The sequence below is a fragment of the Rhinoderma darwinii genome, chromosome 13 (assembly GCF_050947455.1).
Source record: "Rhinoderma darwinii isolate aRhiDar2 chromosome 13, aRhiDar2.hap1, whole genome shotgun sequence".
NCBI lineage: Eukaryota > Metazoa > Chordata > Amphibia > Anura > Rhinodermatidae > Rhinoderma > Rhinoderma darwinii.
The window spans coordinates 57,184,018-57,204,052 of NC_134699.1; the positions used below are offsets into that span (position 1 = coordinate 57,184,018).

The following is a 20,035-nucleotide window of genomic DNA, read 5'->3' on the forward strand; positions in this document are numbered from 1 at the left end:
GCTGGATGCCCTTTGATACAACCCGGCATGACCGGCCAACTTAGCGGAGCAGCTCCCACAAAGGGAGCCAAGTATTTAAAAGGGTTTTCTGCTTCAATGCAAAGAAATCTAAACCATTGTGACTAAGTTCCAATTCAATTCCTAACCATTTACAAAAGCTCTGCTTGCTCTCAGTGAATGACATTTATTTTTTTATTGTTCCAATCCAAAGGTTGAAAACGTGCCCTTTACCAGGTCTTGCTGACATCGGCGCCAGGCTTGATACAAGAGAGAACTCTGACACACTGTGACGAGCAGAGAACCTGTGTGAGCAGGACAGATTTTCAGTCTGGAGAGTTGCTCTGCTTGTCTCTCAGCAGTATACTGGCTGCTGTTTAGAAGATCATTATTTTGGGGCATTGCCATTTGAGTAATTGCCTCAATTTCAGTGTGGAATTGTTCTAGGTAGAGGGACTGCCCATCAAAGTAGTATTCCCATGTCAGACATTTATGGTACATCCTATCTGGAGAATGGGGGTCCCCCGAGTAAGGTGGTTGCCTGTAAGTAGGGCTGGGCAATTAATCAAAAACTCTTGCGAATTTTGTTTTTTTCGGTTTGCTTTTTAACTCAGGACATAGATACAGTTGAAACAAATGGTGGAGCAGGGAGCTATCAGCTCCCTGCTCCATTATTCACTACATTACGCCGGCAGCTCACAGCTCGACACAGACAGGTGCGATGACGACACTGCGGAGAACTACACAGACCCGGAGGAACAGAGGAATCTCTTCAGCTCGTCGTGGGAATTGGGAAAGGCGAGTATTTGTTTTATTGGGCACTATTGGGGCAGTTATGGCGGCATTATACTGGGTGTGAAGGTCAGTTATGGGGGCATTATACTGCATGGGGGCGCTAAACTATGTGGGTGCATCATACTGGGTGTGGGGGCCTTTATGGGGCATTATACTGTGTGGGGAGCACTATGGGGGCAATGGCAAAGGGGGTAGATTATATACAGTAGTATATATTAGGCTCAGGGGATTCATTAATTCAAAGGCGTAGCATGTAAATAATCGTGATTTTGATCATAATCGCCCAGCCCTACCTGTGTGTATGCCATAAAAGTCTGAGATGTGAATACCACTCTCTCTCTCCGCTTTGGACAATCCCTTACAGGACGACAAGCAGATCTCATGATGTCCTGCTCCTGGGATCAGCTGTAATCTGTATAGTGAACCTGACAGCTAGCGTTCAATTTCCCTGCAGCGCCTCCACAGGGGAAGTGAAGCATTACAAACTGCCCATTAAAATGAATGGACTGTACTTGTAAAGTCCTCCAAAGAGAGGTTCTGTGTAGCTGCTCTCTATTCTGGATCCTGAATGCCCCCCCCCCCCCATTTAATAACTCCTTATTTTTTTCTAATTGCGTATTTAAAAATTGTTTTTCTTAACCCTATAATGACCGCATTTCACAAGTCTCACTGCTCAATGTTTTGCAGTCTGAAGGTTCCCCCTGAGGCTTTAAAAGCAGGATCCAGGGGTCGCTGGCCTTCAGCATTGTCAGCTGGAATTGAGGGCCACTAAGTATGAAGAGGACAATCGCAGGTTCTCATCTCTTCACAGCTCTGATAATTTGCCCTTTTCAACTTCCGCTTTGCTGCCTGGACTCCTGCTTCTCTCTGGCTCTTAACTAAGCCAGTCAAGGCCGAGGGCTTCCTGAGCTGCCGTAATTAACTACTCGTTGGCAGAATTATAAGGCGTTGGCGAGCCTGGCTGTAACATCTGTACTGAACAGGGACCTGGGGTACTCAGCTAGCTTACAGGACGCTGCTCCACATAATATGACACCGTCACTTTAAGACTTGTTTCAGTACGGGGTTGTATATACAGACACAACACCCTTATATCCAGTGGTGGAGTACAGACCTGTGAGGTTAGCCCCTTTTTGTGGATCTTCTTATAGATGAGGGCAGGGCAGATGAAGCAGATCAGGCTCCCCATAGTGGCTCCAGTCAGTCCAAGGATGGTCTCCACTGAAAGTAAAATGACAAATACATTATAAACACACACACACACACACACACACACACACACACACACACACACACACACACACACACACACGTGCATTTATGGAAGGGATGCCGGACTATTGGACATCCGGAATTCTGATGGTTCAGAAAAATATCCAGAAATGTCCCATAAATACAGTAAATACTTTACTCCAGAAACCACTAGTCCATAAAATCTGATAATCCGGCACAGAAACTGGGAGGATATTCTTGAAGACTGAGAATAACCACTAACAAAACTCCTAAAAGCCATGATTAATATTATTACAGTTTTATGCTGCCGTGCGTGAGACTCCCTGCCCTTCTGAGTAAAGTTTATAAACCTTACTATCACCATCTAATAATCCAGACTATCTGGTAAACCGGCACCCATTAGGTCCTGTTACACTACTTCAACCCGTGTGGAAGGTTGTGTGGGTCAGATTGTGGGGGTCCCGCTGCTCTCCACTCTGACCCCCTATGATGTATCTGGATGGAAAGCCCATTTAATGCCAGATTAAAGGGATTTAAATTTTGCATTACATAAGGAAATGGTCCCTTTAAATAGTTCATCAAAAGCTGCATCAATTTGCAGCGATGAAACGTATCGACCATTGGATCAGATTGGCAATTTTCCCGTCTACTTTGCCGTTTATGGATTTCTCATAGGTTTTAGGTCTGCTCCGCCAGCCACCGCTGATGCCAAGTGACTCGGGTTACCTCTGAAAAGCGGTTAATATAGAAATTAGGCAAATGTTGACTCGCCCTCGATGATGAAAATCCACATCTGTTCAGCCGAGTCACTTCACTGCTGCCAATGTATTGCAGATTTTATTTATCGTCTTTGCCAGGCGCGTGTTGTAACCGCTCAGCTCCGAGTCACAGGAGTGTTGGCACAGGCAAGACTACGATCTGTTCTCACCCTTATACAGACACACTAGAAACCTATCCTTTGCTTTACAATTTTCTACAGATTCTCATTCAATGGAGCTGAGCTGCAATACCAGACACAACCTCTATATAGGTGTGGCGCTGTTCATGGTAAAAAGCAGCTATGTTGTTCTAATCCTTTAAGACCCCTTTAAGGACTGAAATCCAGAACCACTCTCTTTGAATTACATCTATGCTCCGCATTTCCTAGTCTGGTAACAGCCCTGGAAAGTAAGTTGTTGTAAAGCAGACCAAACATACAGCCGTAATATCACCATGCCGGCTATTAATAATCATTAATAGGTCTGTGACTTACCGTTTGGTATCAGAATTCCACCCATCATTGTGCCAAACACCACGACTAAGGTCAAGACTTTGAAGCGTAAGGGTGGCATGTATCCTCCGGCAGTGAATGTGCCATCTTTTTGCTGTAGGAAAATAAAAAATACTTAGGACAAATACAGCGAACATAAAATCGGTAAGCAAGATAGTGCTCACTGTTATCAGCCATTTTACAAATTCATCCTTACAAGCTAGGGCTACACTGTACATGGGGCAATCTCGGAGTCTATGGAGACCCCACAAGGATGAGCTGGGCAAAGGGAATCCGATAGTGTCTAAAAACAATGGTGGCGTGTCCGTTCTGCACAAGACCACTGCAAAAATCTCACAATCTACCACAATGCATTTGGGTTGGGGATAGCGAAGCATTAATCACCAGGTTGTCCAACCCTTAAAGGGGTATTCCCAGCTAAACATTTACAAAACCTCCACAGGAACCCCACCAATTGGTAGAACAGTCCAATGACCACTCCGTCCCATTCTTGTATTGAATGTATATAGAAGAGTCACATTATATGTTACACTTACTTGCTGTTCAAACAGGAGCGTGTTCAGGGCTTGTCTGCAAGGCAGGATCATCATTGGAAACCCGACAGCCACCGACATCATGAATCCCACCCGGATCATCTCCGTCACCAGGTTGGAGGGAAAATTCACTAGTACATTACCGGCAATGGTGTCTGTAAAACTGACATAGCCGAAGAAACCAACCTGGAAACAAGAGAAAAAGGCATTCACGTGAAGATCGGAGGAAGAAAAAACTCACAGCTTGCAGTATCATCGTAATGACTGTAGAGGGCACTGTTGCTATTTCAGGAAAAACATAGGGCACCCAACATGGAAGTGGATGCCCAGGAGGAATAGGTTAATGAAAACGATGTCTTTATAATGCCCTGTAAACAGTGGAATCAATGAGACGATTACATTTTGCCTATTTCTTTACGATTGTCTGGGCACATATATGTTGGCACCACATGGACTGTCAAAACATTTAACCGGTGCTGTGTAACACTTAACTTTGCGAAAACTTCTCCCCCAGAGAACAGCTGGCAAGGGGGGTTCCCAGCAGCAGCACCCCTCACAATCAGATAGGAGAACCCATTGCCATCATGTATTGCTATTCATTTAAACGGGCACCATGTAATATTACATTACCCAGGAGTGGCCTTAGAGGGTGCCCTTTAAATCCTGACAGCAATCCCCAAATACTTTCATAGGGTTATCAAGCATATCCTTGGCTAAAGATGGAAATGTATACCTACAGGATCTATCCTCCTTCCCCTGTGTGGCTTGGGCAAATGGGCATTTTTTTCTCAAAAGGGCAAGTGAGATAAGTGGTTGCCAGATATGCCGCTTATCCAAAGGATCGGAGGGGTTAAAATACAACCTGACAGACCCCCTTGTTACACTCAGCAAGAGGGCTCTGCCCATACAAATCCTGTCGATTTAGCAACAAAAATATCAGGTGTACGGGAGGCTTAACGTGAACAGACCCTTTTTAAAGGGGTGCTCCACTTTGGACAATCCCTACTTGTTAGAAGGGTTCCTTGACAGTAAGCATATCACAAAGTGTTCCCCAGCGATCTATAGTAATCTGTGAGGAAACCGGGCAGTAAGTGTTCAATTTCCCTGCAGCACTCCCGCAGGAGAAACTGAGCATCACACAGTGTCCATTCATATCAATGTGTTAGGTCAGGTCCTCCAGAGAGAGTCGCTCCTTGGTAAAGAGACGAGGCATCCACCAATGTGATACCATTACAAGGAGCTAGTGCTAATGAAGATGATGAAGGACAATACCTCACATGAAGAAGCTTGTGCTATCTTCCTCAACAGAAGCGTGCCATGATGAGGAGTATGGCTGACGCTGCGGTACTTTCATGGGCGGACGCATCACTAGGACAGTAAATGTTCTTACCAAGACATAGAATCCAGTCACAACATTCAGAGATGAGGCGAAGATGGAGCTCATGGTTTTGACAGAGGGCTCGTCCAGGCTGTCGTACGTGGGAAGGACTTGTCTACGGAAAAGAAGAAGCTTTTTTTATTAAAAAAAGCTTCCAAAAAGAATAACTCACCATTGTATATATGTTCATTATTCCCCTCCCTCTCCCCATTACCCCCATCCTGAGTTCTAGTCAATTGTGAGCATGGATGAAGCGGAATAGTCACGTTTGACAGTCGCTGTTGCTATGGAACACTAATTCGGTTGCCAGGGACCATGTCCCTAGCAACAAGTCCGGCTCAGATTACGTTTTTTTTTTTGTTTTTTTTTTAAGCTCAAGGCAGAATTGCCTCTGAACGGAGGCGGATTTAAAAGGGATAAGAAAATATCGGCAAATGCAGAAGATGTGCCATAAATGTGTGATGGGTCCGGGCCCCAACTCTGGGACCCACAGCTATGTTAAGAACGGGGTTCCCCGACCCACAAGACAGGGGTAGCATAGACACGGGAAGCAAGTACTACTGCCGAGACGTCTTACTGCTAGACTGCGGCGTCCCTTTAAATCAAAGGAGTTTTGCATGTTTGCATACATTGCGCTTAATCACTGTCAAACAGAGGATTGTCTAGAGGGGACACAACTGCAACATTCCCTCAGCTGTGAGAAGTATTAGGTCTCTACAGGTTTTCAGCCAAGAAATAAAAATTTATATTTTCATTCACTGACAGCAATCAGCAACCTGGAAAATGGCAAAAAATGTACACACAAGCTATATTAGAAAGTTGCAGAACTTTTATGTAACTAAATGATTGTATAATAAAAAGTAGACAATCCCTTTAACCCAGATGTGGTGGTGTTGCTGGTAACGTCCTACGCTGCAGCCTTCACTCTGCGCTCCCTCCTCTCCTCCGGAGTGTGCAATGTTAACATTTCATTATCAACGTGTGAGAAAATGTATGAGCTGCCGCTAGATGCGAGAGGCCAGGGCAGGCGCTGACAGATGACAGTGAGGCATGATGGGAAGCCGCCGCTGCGCTGTGAAGAAGAATGAGCCGCTACACAGGACCAGGCAGCAAAGTGGCACCAGGGATTTACAGACTCTGCGGCGCCCCCCCCCCCCCTCGTAGGCATAACCTTCCTACATGATAACAAATCACTATTCAATGCATAGTAAAATTCCTTTAATCCGGCACCAGTGGGACTAGCTAGATGCCGGATTATCAAATATTCGGTCATAAAAAATAATAATGATAAAAACACTTGTAAAAACCACCCAAAATGTGAACGCCAATGTTTTCAGGTGCCGGATAATCAGACTTTCTGGATTATAGAATGCTGGGATAAAAGGCATTTCACTGGATGTAAACAATATGGTTACCATAGCAGTAAAAGATATAGGCAGGCGTAGCGTGACGTGGTGGTCTCCCTTTTCTATTGGACCGGTCTATATAATGCAGTCCTCCTGAACGTTTCTTGTATTGGCTCTCCATTGGCTAATAGAAGGTCGGGGATTCTGATTGGTTGCCCTTTTCTTTCAGCTGGGAAAGCTGGCTGACTACCAATATGGCCGTCATTAAGGGGACACTACGGGCAAAGCGGATTAACACTATTATTCCTAGTGCACCAAAGAGAGAATCCCTGTGTCATGCCTCCCCCCCAGCTTGTTGTCACCCAGCTTTCCCAGAGCCCTGAGAATGTAGTCATCACCTATGACGGAATGGTCCAACCTTAGCTGGTCCCCATTGTTTTCCAGGGCCTCATAGTAGATGATAGTAGCCTGCAGTTTACACTGGCTATATGTATAGGGAGAGGGATATAGGCGGACGTTTCATTGCCACCTCCTTTCACAAACGCTGCCCGCTGAATGAGGGCTGTCAGCGAGACTTCCAGCATTGCAAACACTTAGTGAAGGTGCTGAGAGACATACGGCATCTCCCAGCCCCCCATCGTAAAGCCCTGATCCCTTTACAAACAAAGCCCGGCAACAGGATGGAGTTCTACAAGCCTGGCAGTGAAATCTGATCCTGGTGACACCAAACGGGAAGCGCGCCCACGGCTCTGCCACCGGGAGACACCATAAAGCTATCACTTTGAAGAACTTTCTAATAATTTTATGACTTCACCTCCAGGAACATGGGACTTACTGTTCCGGTCCGTGAGCGGTGATGTGTGACAGATGCTTCACCGCACATCTTCTAACTGAAAAGCTGGGACCGCCATCAAACGACAGGCCACACCGGTCAAAGGCAAGAGCCAATCTGACACCATGACGGGTTCCCTTATAGCCCCCTAACTAGGAGAGATTTGTCTCACATGACTTCTTTAGTATGTCGGCCTTCCATATTAACCCCTTGTCACAGTAGAACGGTATAGCCCCATCTTAACAGGACTTAACGGGGTTTTCCCATGAGGGACATTTGTGACATATCCACAGGATACGTCATAAACGGGTCCCACCTCTGAGACCCGCACCTATCTCCAGAATGGGGTTCCCTAAACCCCGTTCTAGCTTTTTGTGCTCACGCTGACTCCCGGCCACTTACTGATTACATGGTCGGGAGTTACGGAAACAGCGTAGCTCACATGCGTAACTGCCATTCACTACTATAGGAGTTATGGAAAGGATGGGGTTTAGGGGACCCCGTTCTAGAGATAGGTGCGGGTCTCAGAGGTGGGACATTGACATTTATGACCTATCCTCTGGATATGTCACAAATGTCCCTCATGGGAAAACCCCTTCAAAGAAGCACTCCAGGTTTTTTCTTCTTCTATGATTAGATACCTATCCCCCCAATATATATACTCAGCGAGTATCACCTTATCTAGTTATTGCTTTCTATCTTAATTCTTCTCTTTAGTTTGGGTCATGTGACCTGATAAAATCTACAGCAGTTAATGTAGAGAGTGAGCCTCTTCACTTCCTGATTTATGGACTGTACCAAACAGATTCTCCACCGAGGGGACACAGAAACTTATGTTACTAACTACTGATGAGCAGACACATAACTGTCATACAGTTATAATGAAGGAGGTCGCAGCTCAGCCTCCTGACTTAAAAGTGTGTGACAGTTCTGGGTCTGCTCATCGGTAGTTCGTAACCTAAGTTTCTGTGTCCCCTCTGTGGAGAACTTGTTTGGTACAGTCCATAAATCAGGAAGTGAAGAGGCTGACTCTGCTCTATATTAACTGCTGTAGATTTTATCAGGTCACATAACCCAACTAAAGAGAAGAATTCATATAGAAAGGAATAACTAGATAAGGTGATACTCGCTGAGTATATATATTGGGGGGATAGGAAATTAATGATAAAAAAAAAAAAAATGGATACTTACGATTGGCAGGCAAAGGACATGCCAAAGATAGGAATGCAACGGAAGACGCCCTCGAAGCGGACATAACTGACCGTGTTCATCCACTGACCCCCGACCAGGCCATGCTTGAAAGAGGACAACACAATCTGCGTGTAGACAGAAGAGGGAAATAAGACTGTAGCCAGAGTTACGTCAGGATAATTTATTCCCCCCTCCAACAGTATCGGGAAGCCGATATCCAGGCTGAGGCGCCATGTTTTATTCGGGTCACAGACATTTTACCTCCATGACTACACTAGAAGGATACAGAGAAGGTTGAAACACTGACCCTTGGCCTTATAACAGTATATCAGATGGAGCAGAGCTGAACAGACATTTTATAAACGGCGTATACTGAGCCGTTCATCCATCCGAAAAAAGAGAGAGTAGCATTGTGAGCGGCTGTCAGTCACAGGATTGTTCTCGGCAATGCTTATTGGTTGAAAGCAGATGACTCACAGGCAAGGCTCTCCTCACAATGCTCCTCCCACATGTCCTTTTCGGCTTGATGCCAGGCACAGCTGTCCATATCGAACTATAATGGCGGAGCCCAGCAGGTGTATGTACCCATTGTTTGCTTCTCTCTCCGTCCTTCCAAGCAGTATTGACTGGCCAGTAACTAAAGGTGAATGGAAACATCTGAGACCAACATTAGGCTTATAACAACACCAAACTTCTATATTTAGCCTCTAAATTATTTGTTCTGATATTGGAAGCTGCAGATTACACTAAACTTTGGACCCATTTTTCATCATGACGACTTTTCACATTGATTTTACATGTGCTTCTTACTTTTCTCAATGGCGATTTTGGGAAATGTCAAAACCCTGTTAATTGTAGCGGACTTGTGTGCTAGGTGGCGACAACCCAGTGGACAGTATTATAGTTATATTCTTGTATATAGGAGCAGTATTATAGTAGTTATATTCCTGTATATAGGGACAGTATTATAGTAGTTATATTCTTGTATATAGTGGCAGTATTATAGTAGTTATATTCTTGTATATAGGGGGCAGTATTATAGTAGTTATATTCTTGTATATAGGAGCAGTATTATAGTAGTTATATTCTTGTATATAGGAGCAGTATTATAGTAGTTATATTCTTGTATATAGGGGCAGTATTATAGTAGTTATATTCTTGTATATAGGAGCAGTATTATAGTAGTTATATTCTTATATATAGGAGTAGTATTATAGCAGTTATATTCTTGTACATAGGGGCAGTATTATAGTAGTTATATTCTTGTATATAGGGGGCAGTATTATAGTAGATATATTCTTGTATATAGGGAGCAGTATTATAGTAGTTATATTCTAGTATATAGGGGGCAGTATTATAGTAGTTATACTCTTGTATATAGGTGCAGTATTATAGTAGTTATATTCTTGTATATAGGGGCAGTATTATAGTAGTTATATTCTTGTATATAGGGGGCAGTATTATAGTAGATATATTCTTGTATATAGGGGGCAGTATTATAGTAGTTATACTCTTGTATATAGGTGCAGTATTATAGTAGTTATATTCTTGTATATAGGGGCAGTATTATAGTAGTTATATTCTTGTATATAGGAGGCAGTATTATAGTAGTTATATTCTTGTATATAGGAGCAGTATTATAGTAGTTATATTCTTGTATATATGAGGCAGTATTATAGTAGTTATATTCTTGTATATAGGGGGCAGTATTACAGTAGTTATATTCTTGTATATAGGGAGCAGTATTACAGTAGTTATATTCTTGTATATAAGGGCAGTATTATAGTAGTTATATTCTTGTATATATGAGGCAGTATTATAGTAGTTATATTTTAGTATATAGGGAGCAGTATTATAGTAGTTATATTCTTGTATATAGGGGCAGTATTATAGTAGTTATATTCTTGTATATAGGGGACAGTATTGTAGTGGTTATATTCTTGTATATAGGGGGCAGCATTATAGTAGTTCTATTCTTGTATATAGGAGGCAGTATTATAGTAGTTATATTCTTGTATATAGGAGCAGTATTATAGTAGTTATATTCTTGTATATAGGAGCAGTATTATAGTAGTTATATTCTTGTATATAGGGGCAGTATTATAGTAGTTATATTCTTGTATATAGGGGACAGTATTGTAGTGGTTATATTCTTGTATATAGGGGGCAGCATTATAGTAGTTCTATTCTTGTATATAGGGGGCAGTATTATAGTGGTTATATTCTTGTACATAGGGGGCAGTATTATACCACTCATACTCTTATCCATAGTGGGGTATTTGGACCAGAGATTTTTTTTTAAAGTTGCGTTGTTAGGAGAAAAAAAAAGGACCCTTGTGAAACTGCAATACTCAGGAGTCCATAAAATAGTCTAATACTTACCACAAACATAAATACTGTGTAAAACATGAGCGCCATGGCACTAAAAGACTGGATGGAAGCCATCATGTTGCGTTGCAAGCTTAGAGGGAGGACGATGCACAGCGAAACCGCAAACAAAAGGAAAATGCGGAAACCTTCCGTCGCCTGGACAAGAAGAAACAAAACGGGTGGAGAGATAGATCGCTGTATGTTCATCTACAGATTAGCTGTGGTCACCAGCCGCTTATCTAATGCATTCAGAATAGTCCTTAGAGTTACTAAATACATATGGCCCAATTTACCTGCAGTCCAAGCAACCGGGCGAAGAAGGAGGAACCAAGGTCTCCAATCACGACATAGAACGCGATGCAGGTCCCCAACATGAGACCAATCATACTGTGAAAAACAAAGAATAGCAATGTGAATGCAGCAGGAAGAGGTCAGGGAGAAAACTGAACAAGAACTATTCCCGGATTAAACACAAGAACAAAAAAATTATTCTAGTAGAGGAATCCATCATCTCAGGATCGCTGACTACGCTATGTAAATACCACGGTGGTGTTCTATATTTTTTTTTGCATCAGGTACATCAGCCGTGTAAATTAATGATCCCACGCATTAAACCAGCCCATTGGATTTCACTGAGAACTGTGTAATGCTTAATTTCACCTGCGGTGGCGCTGCAGGGAAATTGAACACTTGCTGCCAGTTTCCCTCTCTGATCGCTAGAGATAACAGCATCGGGACAACCTGTAACCAGCTTATTATCAGGAGACCCTTTTAACAAAAAATGGATTGTCCAAAGCGGACAGCTCCTTTAATACAGGTAGAACCGATAAAAACACAGGGACATGAACAAAAACACCGAAAAAGGCCATACTTACAAATGGACACAGCCAGGCCAGAAATGCTGATGAAAGGGCGAGCAGGTGCTTTAAATAATAATAGCCACTCCCACTAGTCTTGAGGGGAGTGGTGTGTGGTGCATGGGATGTGTAGTAAGAAATAATAAATGAATAGTGTGTGTGCAACTGAGCAATTCATGGGAAGTAACGTCACCGAATGTCACAGCTTACCTGGTCTCCACCAGCATCTTCCCTGCCGTCCCATAGGCGTGGAAGGCTGCGTAAAAAAAGCAGAGGGGAATTAGTACCTTAACATGGACATTACCCAAACACCATGGGGCACATGTTAAATGCTGCCCATAACATCCAATCAGATAACTGCTTTGCTCTCCAATTCACATGAAAGCTGGAATCTGATTGGTTGTTATGGGTGTTTCGGCTTCAAATCATTACTATTTCAATATCTCTGTTTGCTGTCAGTGAATGAGACCATACTGGCTTACAACTAGAGGCTGAAAAATTGTACAGACCTAATACTTTTCACAGCTGGGCGTTTGCTACAGTTGTACCCAGTCTAGACAATGTGAGCTAAAAACCATCAGCAGCACAAATGTCTCATGTCCTGAGGGTTTGTTACAATGTATCAGTCTCGTAACTAAACTTTCATAACACTTTTGACATGTCAGAAGTTTTGATCAGTGGGGGTCTGAGCGAGGAGACCCCCACCAATTGCTAAAAAAGGAAGCGGCAGAAGTGCTCAGGTAGGTTATGTGCTGCTTAGTTTCTGATTGGCTTTTCTCGGAGCGGTGTATCGGCACAATAGAGAGTCCATAAACGCAGCGGTGCAGAACTCACCTGAGCGTTTCTGCCGCTTCGTTTTAGCATTCGGTGGGGGTGTCAGCACTGATCAAAGCTCCTGTCATGTCAAAAGTGTCCTGAAAGTTTAGTGACCCTTTAAAAACTCAGGGGATAGTCTAGACCAGGGGTCTCAAGCACGCGGCCCGCAGAGAGGAGTCCCGAGCAGAGCGCTAGTACAGGCTCTGCTCCGGGACTCTGTGGAATTCCCCAGAGCAGGAGTCCCAGTGATGTCAGGACCACAGCTGGAGTCCCAGGAAGAGCCTACTAGGCTCTGCCCGGGACTCCAGCTCTGGGGTTGCCCCTGACATCTCTGTCCATATATAGACAGTGATGTCAGGAGCAGAGCTGGAATCCCAGGCAGAGTGCTAGAAGTGGCTCTGCTCCGTGACTACTCCGGCAGCATCCACAGAGGGCACTGCGGCAGCATCCACAGAGGGCACTGTGGCATTATCTACAGAGGGCACTGTGGCACTATCTAAAAAGGGGCTGCCCAATCTTGACATGTGTGTCTGCCAAACGCTACTAACTGAGCCGCCGGACTGCATTTAGCGACACTTATACTGGAAAACTGGATTGTTGAAATAAGCACGAGGAGAAATATCTCAAATTTTAAACCTAGCGCTATTATTATAGTAATGTAGTATTAATTTTATAGTAATGTAGTGTTATTATTATTATAGTAATATAGTGTTATAGTAGTAATATAGTGTTATAGTAGTTCAAATAAGTAATTTATTAACAATAATTTTGTGTTGTATCAAATTTGAAAGTAATGCGGCCCGTCAACTTCCCATTTTTTCTATATACGGCCCACTTACCCTGCCGAGTTTGAGACCCCTGGTCTAGACTGAATACATTGGAGCAAACCCTCAACTGTGAGATGTATTACGTTAGTACAGGGTTTCAGTCTCACTTTTTAAATAAAACCATCTCCATTCTTCTGCAGCAAGCAGACATCTTGACAATGGTGAGGAATTGAAACAAAAGTTTATTGAAAAAATCTCCAACTGTCGCATACACAATAACTAAGAATGAGTCCCATCTCCTATTAGGCCTTGTTCAGACTTGTGTCCCCAATGTGGCAGATGTTCAATAGCAGTGAATGACGACCCTGCCTCACACATGCCCCATACCTGGCATTTCTGCACCAAGACAAGAGGATCATGGGGGATGTCTCGCTGCATAGAGCCACCCACCCGCATTCATTGATCATCTATAGGAAAGTGCTGTGAAAACCATAGCTCCCAAGATCTTTCCTGCAAATTATGCCTGAAGGAGTCTCAAGCAGAGAGGAAGTGCCAGTATTTGTCACGTGATGCTTTTTAGCCAATCACATGATATACAAGCACCCCTGCTTACCTGGTCATCACATGACTTCTTCAGTGCATACGGTGAATAGGAGTTCATGGTCACTACCTGCCCCCACTAGCCACACCTCTTATGTTAAGCCCCACCCCCAAGTGTATATTCTCGTGCTGGTCTCTAAAGGCCACAACTGTATGAAGCCGTAGCCTTACCAATCCTTATGATGGCGACTTTCGTCTCTGTCCACACTTCCGTATTAAACAGATTCACACTGAACGAGGACAATCCCCCTGATGTCAGCTGTCAGAGGAAACATGGGCTGGACAGCTTGGATATCAGTCCGATCCGATTGTTACCCCTGTAGATAAGCGGCGACAGGGGTATCTGGCAGCCTCTCATCTCCCCCATGCATTTTCTGCCCAACAATTATTCAGCCGACATCGGTCTAATGTCTTATAGTGGTTTTTTGACCCCTAAAAAAAACACCACTTCCTGTGCCAGTCAATCACCGGCCGCAGTGATGACGTGTCATCCTTAGTGACATCACTGCTACAGCCTGCGGTCAGCTGGATCCATGTGACCAAAACTTTTTGGTTCTGGATTGTCCACTGGCTTGTACCAGGACACCCCTCAATGAGGCGTCGCGTCTGTGCACTTTGTATAATACAAACCCTACATTAACTCATTATGGGGCTGCCTACATGGGTTGTCAGAGGTCGGTGGTTCTTACCAAGGCCTGCGTAGGTCCGGCGCTTGGTCACACTGGCGGACTTCACTAGGAACATGCAGGACTGATGGGTCATCCAACAACACAGCATGAGAAGCAGGGTGCCCAGCACAAAGCCGCACTGCAAGAAAACACAGTAGTTAGGACCTAGAGAGGGGATGGTCACCGCAAACATTATCCCATCCTGATGCCCTATCAAGGGAATTCTGGGAAAATACGGGGAGCGGGGACTGATTAGGACCACCCTTTACAAGCCGGAGCATTCAGTGTTGGATTTTCCCAGATGCGGTCGCTAGTCTCCTTGTCCTGCTCACACAGGTGCACGGGTGTCACAAGGACACAGACGCTCTATAGGAAATGAATCTGTGGATTGCATTTTTAATCGGGCATGCAATTATGAAAAGTAACATGCCTTGTCCTGATTGGTCGGGGCCACTGCACTATAGTGCCAGACGGAGTCGCGGCCACAACCACACGCTGCCTCTTGTCCAATCAGAACGAGACTGCACCCACTGATGCATTTGCTATAGAGCATATTATAGAGTCACTTACTTATGGGTGTGTGTCCTGATGATGGTTCCTCCTGAAGGGGTTGTATGAGCAGAGGTGCAATACCAGACACCGCATGTGGACAGGAGAGGCGCTATTTCAGGAGAAAAGAAAAGCAGACACTTTTTTCTAATCTTATACAACCCCTTCAAGAAATCCTGTCCTCTGGACACACTCCTGTAAGTAGATCACAGCTCCTTCTTTTAACCAGCCCGGTAACTGTATAAGCAGAACAGGTTTTCAACTTTCTAGAAAGTTCTTTAAAACAGAAAAAAAAAAAAAATCTATCAAGTTGGAGACCTTTGCATTATGCAGCTTTACGTATATACATAAGAATGGGCACAATCTCAAACCCACCTGCTTGAAGCAGAACGGCATGGTCAGCACGCTCACTCCCACAATGCTGTTCACAATGTTCATGATAAGTCCCCAATTCGAAGCCGCCATGTTTGCCACTAAAAAATAGCTATAGATTTATAAATTCTGAGAGATCCAAAAATAGACAAAAAAAAAAATTATTTTTTTTTGATCTATTTAAAAAAAAAAAAAAATTATACTCCCTTACGGGATTTATGCAAAAAATACAACCTTAAAAAGACGCCACATATGTATCATGAGGCTGGTCCAAGCGGCTTGTGGCTGCTGATTCAATACAAAAATAAGAAGCGCAAAACACCCAAAAGAGGGTAAAGAGGAAAGTGGTTGAAAAGACTAAAAATCCAAAGGCAGCAAGTGGATTTATTTAATATCTACTTTTAATAAACTGAAAAAAAAAATAAAAAATTTGGACTGTACAAAAAAAAAAAAATTGTAAAAAAAAAAAAAAAATTCAGCAAAGGGGATTATTAATTTGGAGCAATATTCAAATACCCAACCGGAACAAAAAAGCAAGTAACAGTTGTGGTCCGCAAATTTTATTATTATTGTTCAAAGAGTCAGTCGGGTTTAAGAAAATTCCAAAAAAAAAAAAAAAAAAAGGGGGATTTTTTTTTTATAAATTATAATGCTAATTTTTTTTCCCCATTTATTTAAATAGGGGATAAATTGGCTAGTGGAAAAATAAATTTGGCTCACAAAAATATTTGGTTTAAATCACAGGTGGCAGTTCAATCAATTCACAAAAAGAAAACAAACAAAAAAAAATGCGAAAAGAAAAAAATGAAAGAAATTTGGTTCACCAAAAAACTGCAAAAAAAAAGGAAAGGACAAAAAAATATTAACAAAAATTGGGGGCAATCAAAACATACCCAACAGTGGCACAAATGGGGAAGTGGTAGAGCAAATATGAATACCAAAAAAAAAAATAAAAAAAAATCTGACCGGCTCAATTAGAAAAAAAAAAAGTCATATAAATAATCGTAGCGGGAGAAATATTAATTTCGATCAATCCAAAAATACCCGACAACTGTAAACCAATCAAGTGTCAGAGATTTAGTCCAGGAAGAAACATGTTCCAAAAAAATAAACTGAAAAGATTGTGGAAATATTACAAAAAAAAATAAATAGATTCAAAAATACCCAACAGAGGGGCAAGAGATTTGGTCCAAAGTGGAGGGCAGTGACTGTCTCTTATGAAGAGGGCTGCCAGCTCCGATACAGGCCGGGCACAGGATCCTGCCTGTTGTGCCCAGTCCTGGAGGTAGTGGGTGCCCCTCAGGTGAAGGGATAACCCTGCTGGTCAGGGCAGTAGACGTGAGGGTAAGTCACATGACCAGCCAGAAGATGACGTGTCTACGGTAAACACACACTGACGTGGCGCCCAATAGACGTAGCCCGGTCGCGTCCAGGAAGCGCTAACCGTCCCCGACTACACCTGGAGACCCCCCCGCCAGTCCTTAGGTCACCATACGGGGTCTCTAAATGAACCGGCCACCCTGGCGTCTACTTTCTCCACTTCCGGGGTTACCCTCCGCTGACTGTATCCAGGAAGTGTAAAAAACAAACGAGATGGAAGCGCTGGGATAGAGCGTCTACAGGAAGGAGGGTGTGCATGATGTGTAGAGCGACATCTGGCATCTGGGAGTACTCAGTTCAATTAAAGGGGACACGTCAGAAAGTTCCTTTCCCTAGTTTGAATGGTTTGTATAAAGGGTAATAAATCTAAAAAAATATAAAGGGAAATCTGGGAGGAAAGGTCCTGATCAGGTTGATCTCTCCAGAGAAGGAGATTGCTTTCCATGCCCAGGTACAAAGTAAAGTATAACCAACAAAGCTTGACCATAAAAACCCCCTAAAGAGGACCTGTCACCTAAGTAAATACTTGCAACCCCTATAAAATAACAGCATCTTTTCTTAGAACTCTACATGGTACCGATCCTCTATTATTCCTCCTGGAAATGAATTAATAAATTGACAACTTTGGCATGGACACACCCTGGTTTGTAGCACCTAGTGGTTAATTTATTCATGCATTTCCAGGAGGAATAACAGAGGAACGACACAATGCAGAGTTCTAAGTAAAGATGCTCCAGAATTGTTATTTCTTGGGGAACAGAAGTGTTGACTAAAACAGACATGTCAGTGACAGGAGAGGTGACGAATCCTCTTTAAAGGGCTTGTCGGGTTTGTAATATAAGCGATGGGAAATAAATTACAGCTGATCACTTGGGGTCTCACCACCAGGCACACTGTCAAGAAAAAAGGGACTACCCCTTTAAGATGGCAATACATACAAGATAGCTGTCGGTAGAAGGTTTTTACATCTGACCACTATTTCCCCATATACTTGCATGCTGGGATCAGTGCAGAACCAAATAGAGAGGGTGGGATAAGTGGCTAGAATTCTCTGACACCACTTATCTCCAGGAGGAACAAAGGATCAGGCAGTCGGGATGCCCGCATACATATTAGATTATCTATACTATGGACTGTAAATAAGACAGTACATGGAATCATACCCCAATTAGGGATTGTCCAGTCATAAGAAATTAATAGCCTATCCTCAGGATAGCCCATCAATAGCTGATCGGGGGGTCCGACTACAGGCTATTTTGAAGGGGAAGTAACTCAAAACCGCTGACTGGCAGGGATGCCGGAAGTCGGACCCGCACCGTTCTAATATTGATGGCCTATCCTAATATTTCTTATGACTGGACAACCCCTTTAATCCGCCTGAATTTAGGCAGGGTGCGGTATCCTAAGGAATTGAGCAGGACGTCTGTATGTCTTCCTTGGCATCTGTGGCATTTGTCTGGCACAGGGTAATTTTCTACGTGTACATAGAGCAGGCGTGGGATCCGGCCGGTACCCCCGAACCAGTTGTTAATATTACAGCCGGTTCGTGGGAGGCCGGAGCCGGTCCCCTGCACTCAATTATATTCGTGTCCTTAGGACGCGGATACAATGGAGTTGAGTAGCGCTGCCCTAGCGAGGCACGTGATGCCTCGCCATTCGGCGCTTTAGTGATGATGCAGTCGGCGCGGTGACGTCATCGCGCCGCTGCGTCGTTCCGCTGGAGGAGGGCTGGTGTCACTGGAGGATGACACGGCAATGAGACAGGTAAGAATATAATGTTTTTTTCCTTTTATTGTGGGCGGTGTTGGGGGGCTTAACTATAGGGGACAATAACAACAGGAGAGCACTATATAGGTGAGAATAACAGCAGGAGAGCACTATATAGGTGACACAAACTACAGGAGAGCACTATATAGGGGACAATAACAACAGGAGCGCGCTATATAGGGGACAATAACAACAGGCGCGCGCTATATAGGGGACAATAACAACAGGAGAGCACTATATAGGGGACAATAACAACAGGAGAGCACTATATAGGTGACACAAATTACAGGAGAGCACTATATAGGGGACAATAACACCAGGAGTGCACTATATAGGTAACAAACTACAGAAGAGCACTATATAGGGGACAGTAACTATAGGAGAGCACTATATAGGTGACAGTAACAACAGGAGAGCACTATATAGGTGACAATAACAGCAGGAGAGCACTATATAGGTGACACAAACTACAGGAGAGCACTATATAGGGGACAATAACAACAGGAGCGCGCTATATAGGGGACAATAACAACAGGAGCGCGCTATATAGGGGACAATAACAACAGGAGAGCACTATATAGGGGACAATAACAACAGGAGAGCACTATATAGGTGACACAAACTACAGGAGAGCACTATATAGGGGACAATAACACCAGGAGAGCACTATATAGGTGACAAACTAGAGAAGAGCACTATATAGGGGACAATAACTATAGGAGAGCACTATATAGGGGACTATAACAACAGGGGAGGACTGTATAGGGGACAATAACTACAGGGGAGGGATATATAGGGGACTATAACTACAGGGGAGGACTGTATAGGGGACTATAACGACAGGGGAGGACTGTATAGGGGGCTATAACTACAGGGGAGGAATATATAGGGGACTATAACTACAGGGGAGAACAATAACTACAGAGGAGGAATATATAGGGAACACTAACTACAGGGGAGGACCATATAGGTGGCACCAACTACAGACGAGGACTATATAGGGGGCACTAACTACAGACGAGGACTATATAGGGGACAATAACTACAGACGAGGACTATATAGGTGGCATCAACTACAGGGGAGGACTATATGGGTGACACCAACTACAGGCGAGGACTATATAGGGGACACTAACTACAGGGGAGGACTATATAGGTGGCACCAACTACAGACGAGGATTATACGCTACTATAACGCTACTATCTACAGAGGACACTATGGGGAGCGGTATCTACAGAGGGCTCTATGAGAGACACTATAGGGGGTTTTACACTCTCCAACTATCGGGCAGACCTGCGTTCTTAGAACGCTCG

At 43.7% G+C, this 20,035-nt stretch overlaps 1 protein-coding gene across 4 annotated transcripts in view; it reads right to left on the reverse strand.

The window, feature by feature from the left end:
* SLC38A10 (solute carrier family 38 member 10) overlaps positions 1-16,180 on the reverse strand; it is a 35,939-nt gene extending 19,759 nt beyond the window's left edge. For 2 of the 4 annotated variants that reach the window (XM_075845493.1, XM_075845492.1), the window contains exons 1-10: positions 15,578-16,180; positions 14,675-14,792; positions 12,013-12,058; positions 11,239-11,332; positions 10,958-11,101; positions 8,576-8,700; positions 5,219-5,321; positions 3,832-4,014; positions 3,278-3,389; positions 1,907-2,013 (exon numbers count right to left, since the gene is read on the reverse strand). In XM_075845493.1, the coding sequence (XP_075701608.1) occupies positions 1,907-2,013; positions 3,278-3,389; positions 3,832-4,014; positions 5,219-5,321; positions 8,576-8,700; positions 10,958-11,101; positions 11,239-11,332; positions 12,013-12,058; positions 14,675-14,792; positions 15,578-15,667 (1,122 nt within the window). In that variant the 5' untranslated portion in view covers positions 15,668-16,180. The remainder of the gene's footprint in view (positions 1-1,906; positions 2,014-3,277; positions 3,390-3,831; positions 4,015-5,218; positions 5,322-8,575; positions 8,701-10,957; positions 11,102-11,238; positions 11,333-12,012; positions 12,059-14,674; positions 14,793-15,577) is intronic. The other 2 variants (XM_075845494.1, XM_075845495.1) reach the window with 2 other exon arrangements.
* Between the last annotated feature and the right edge of the window lie 3,855 nt (positions 16,181-20,035).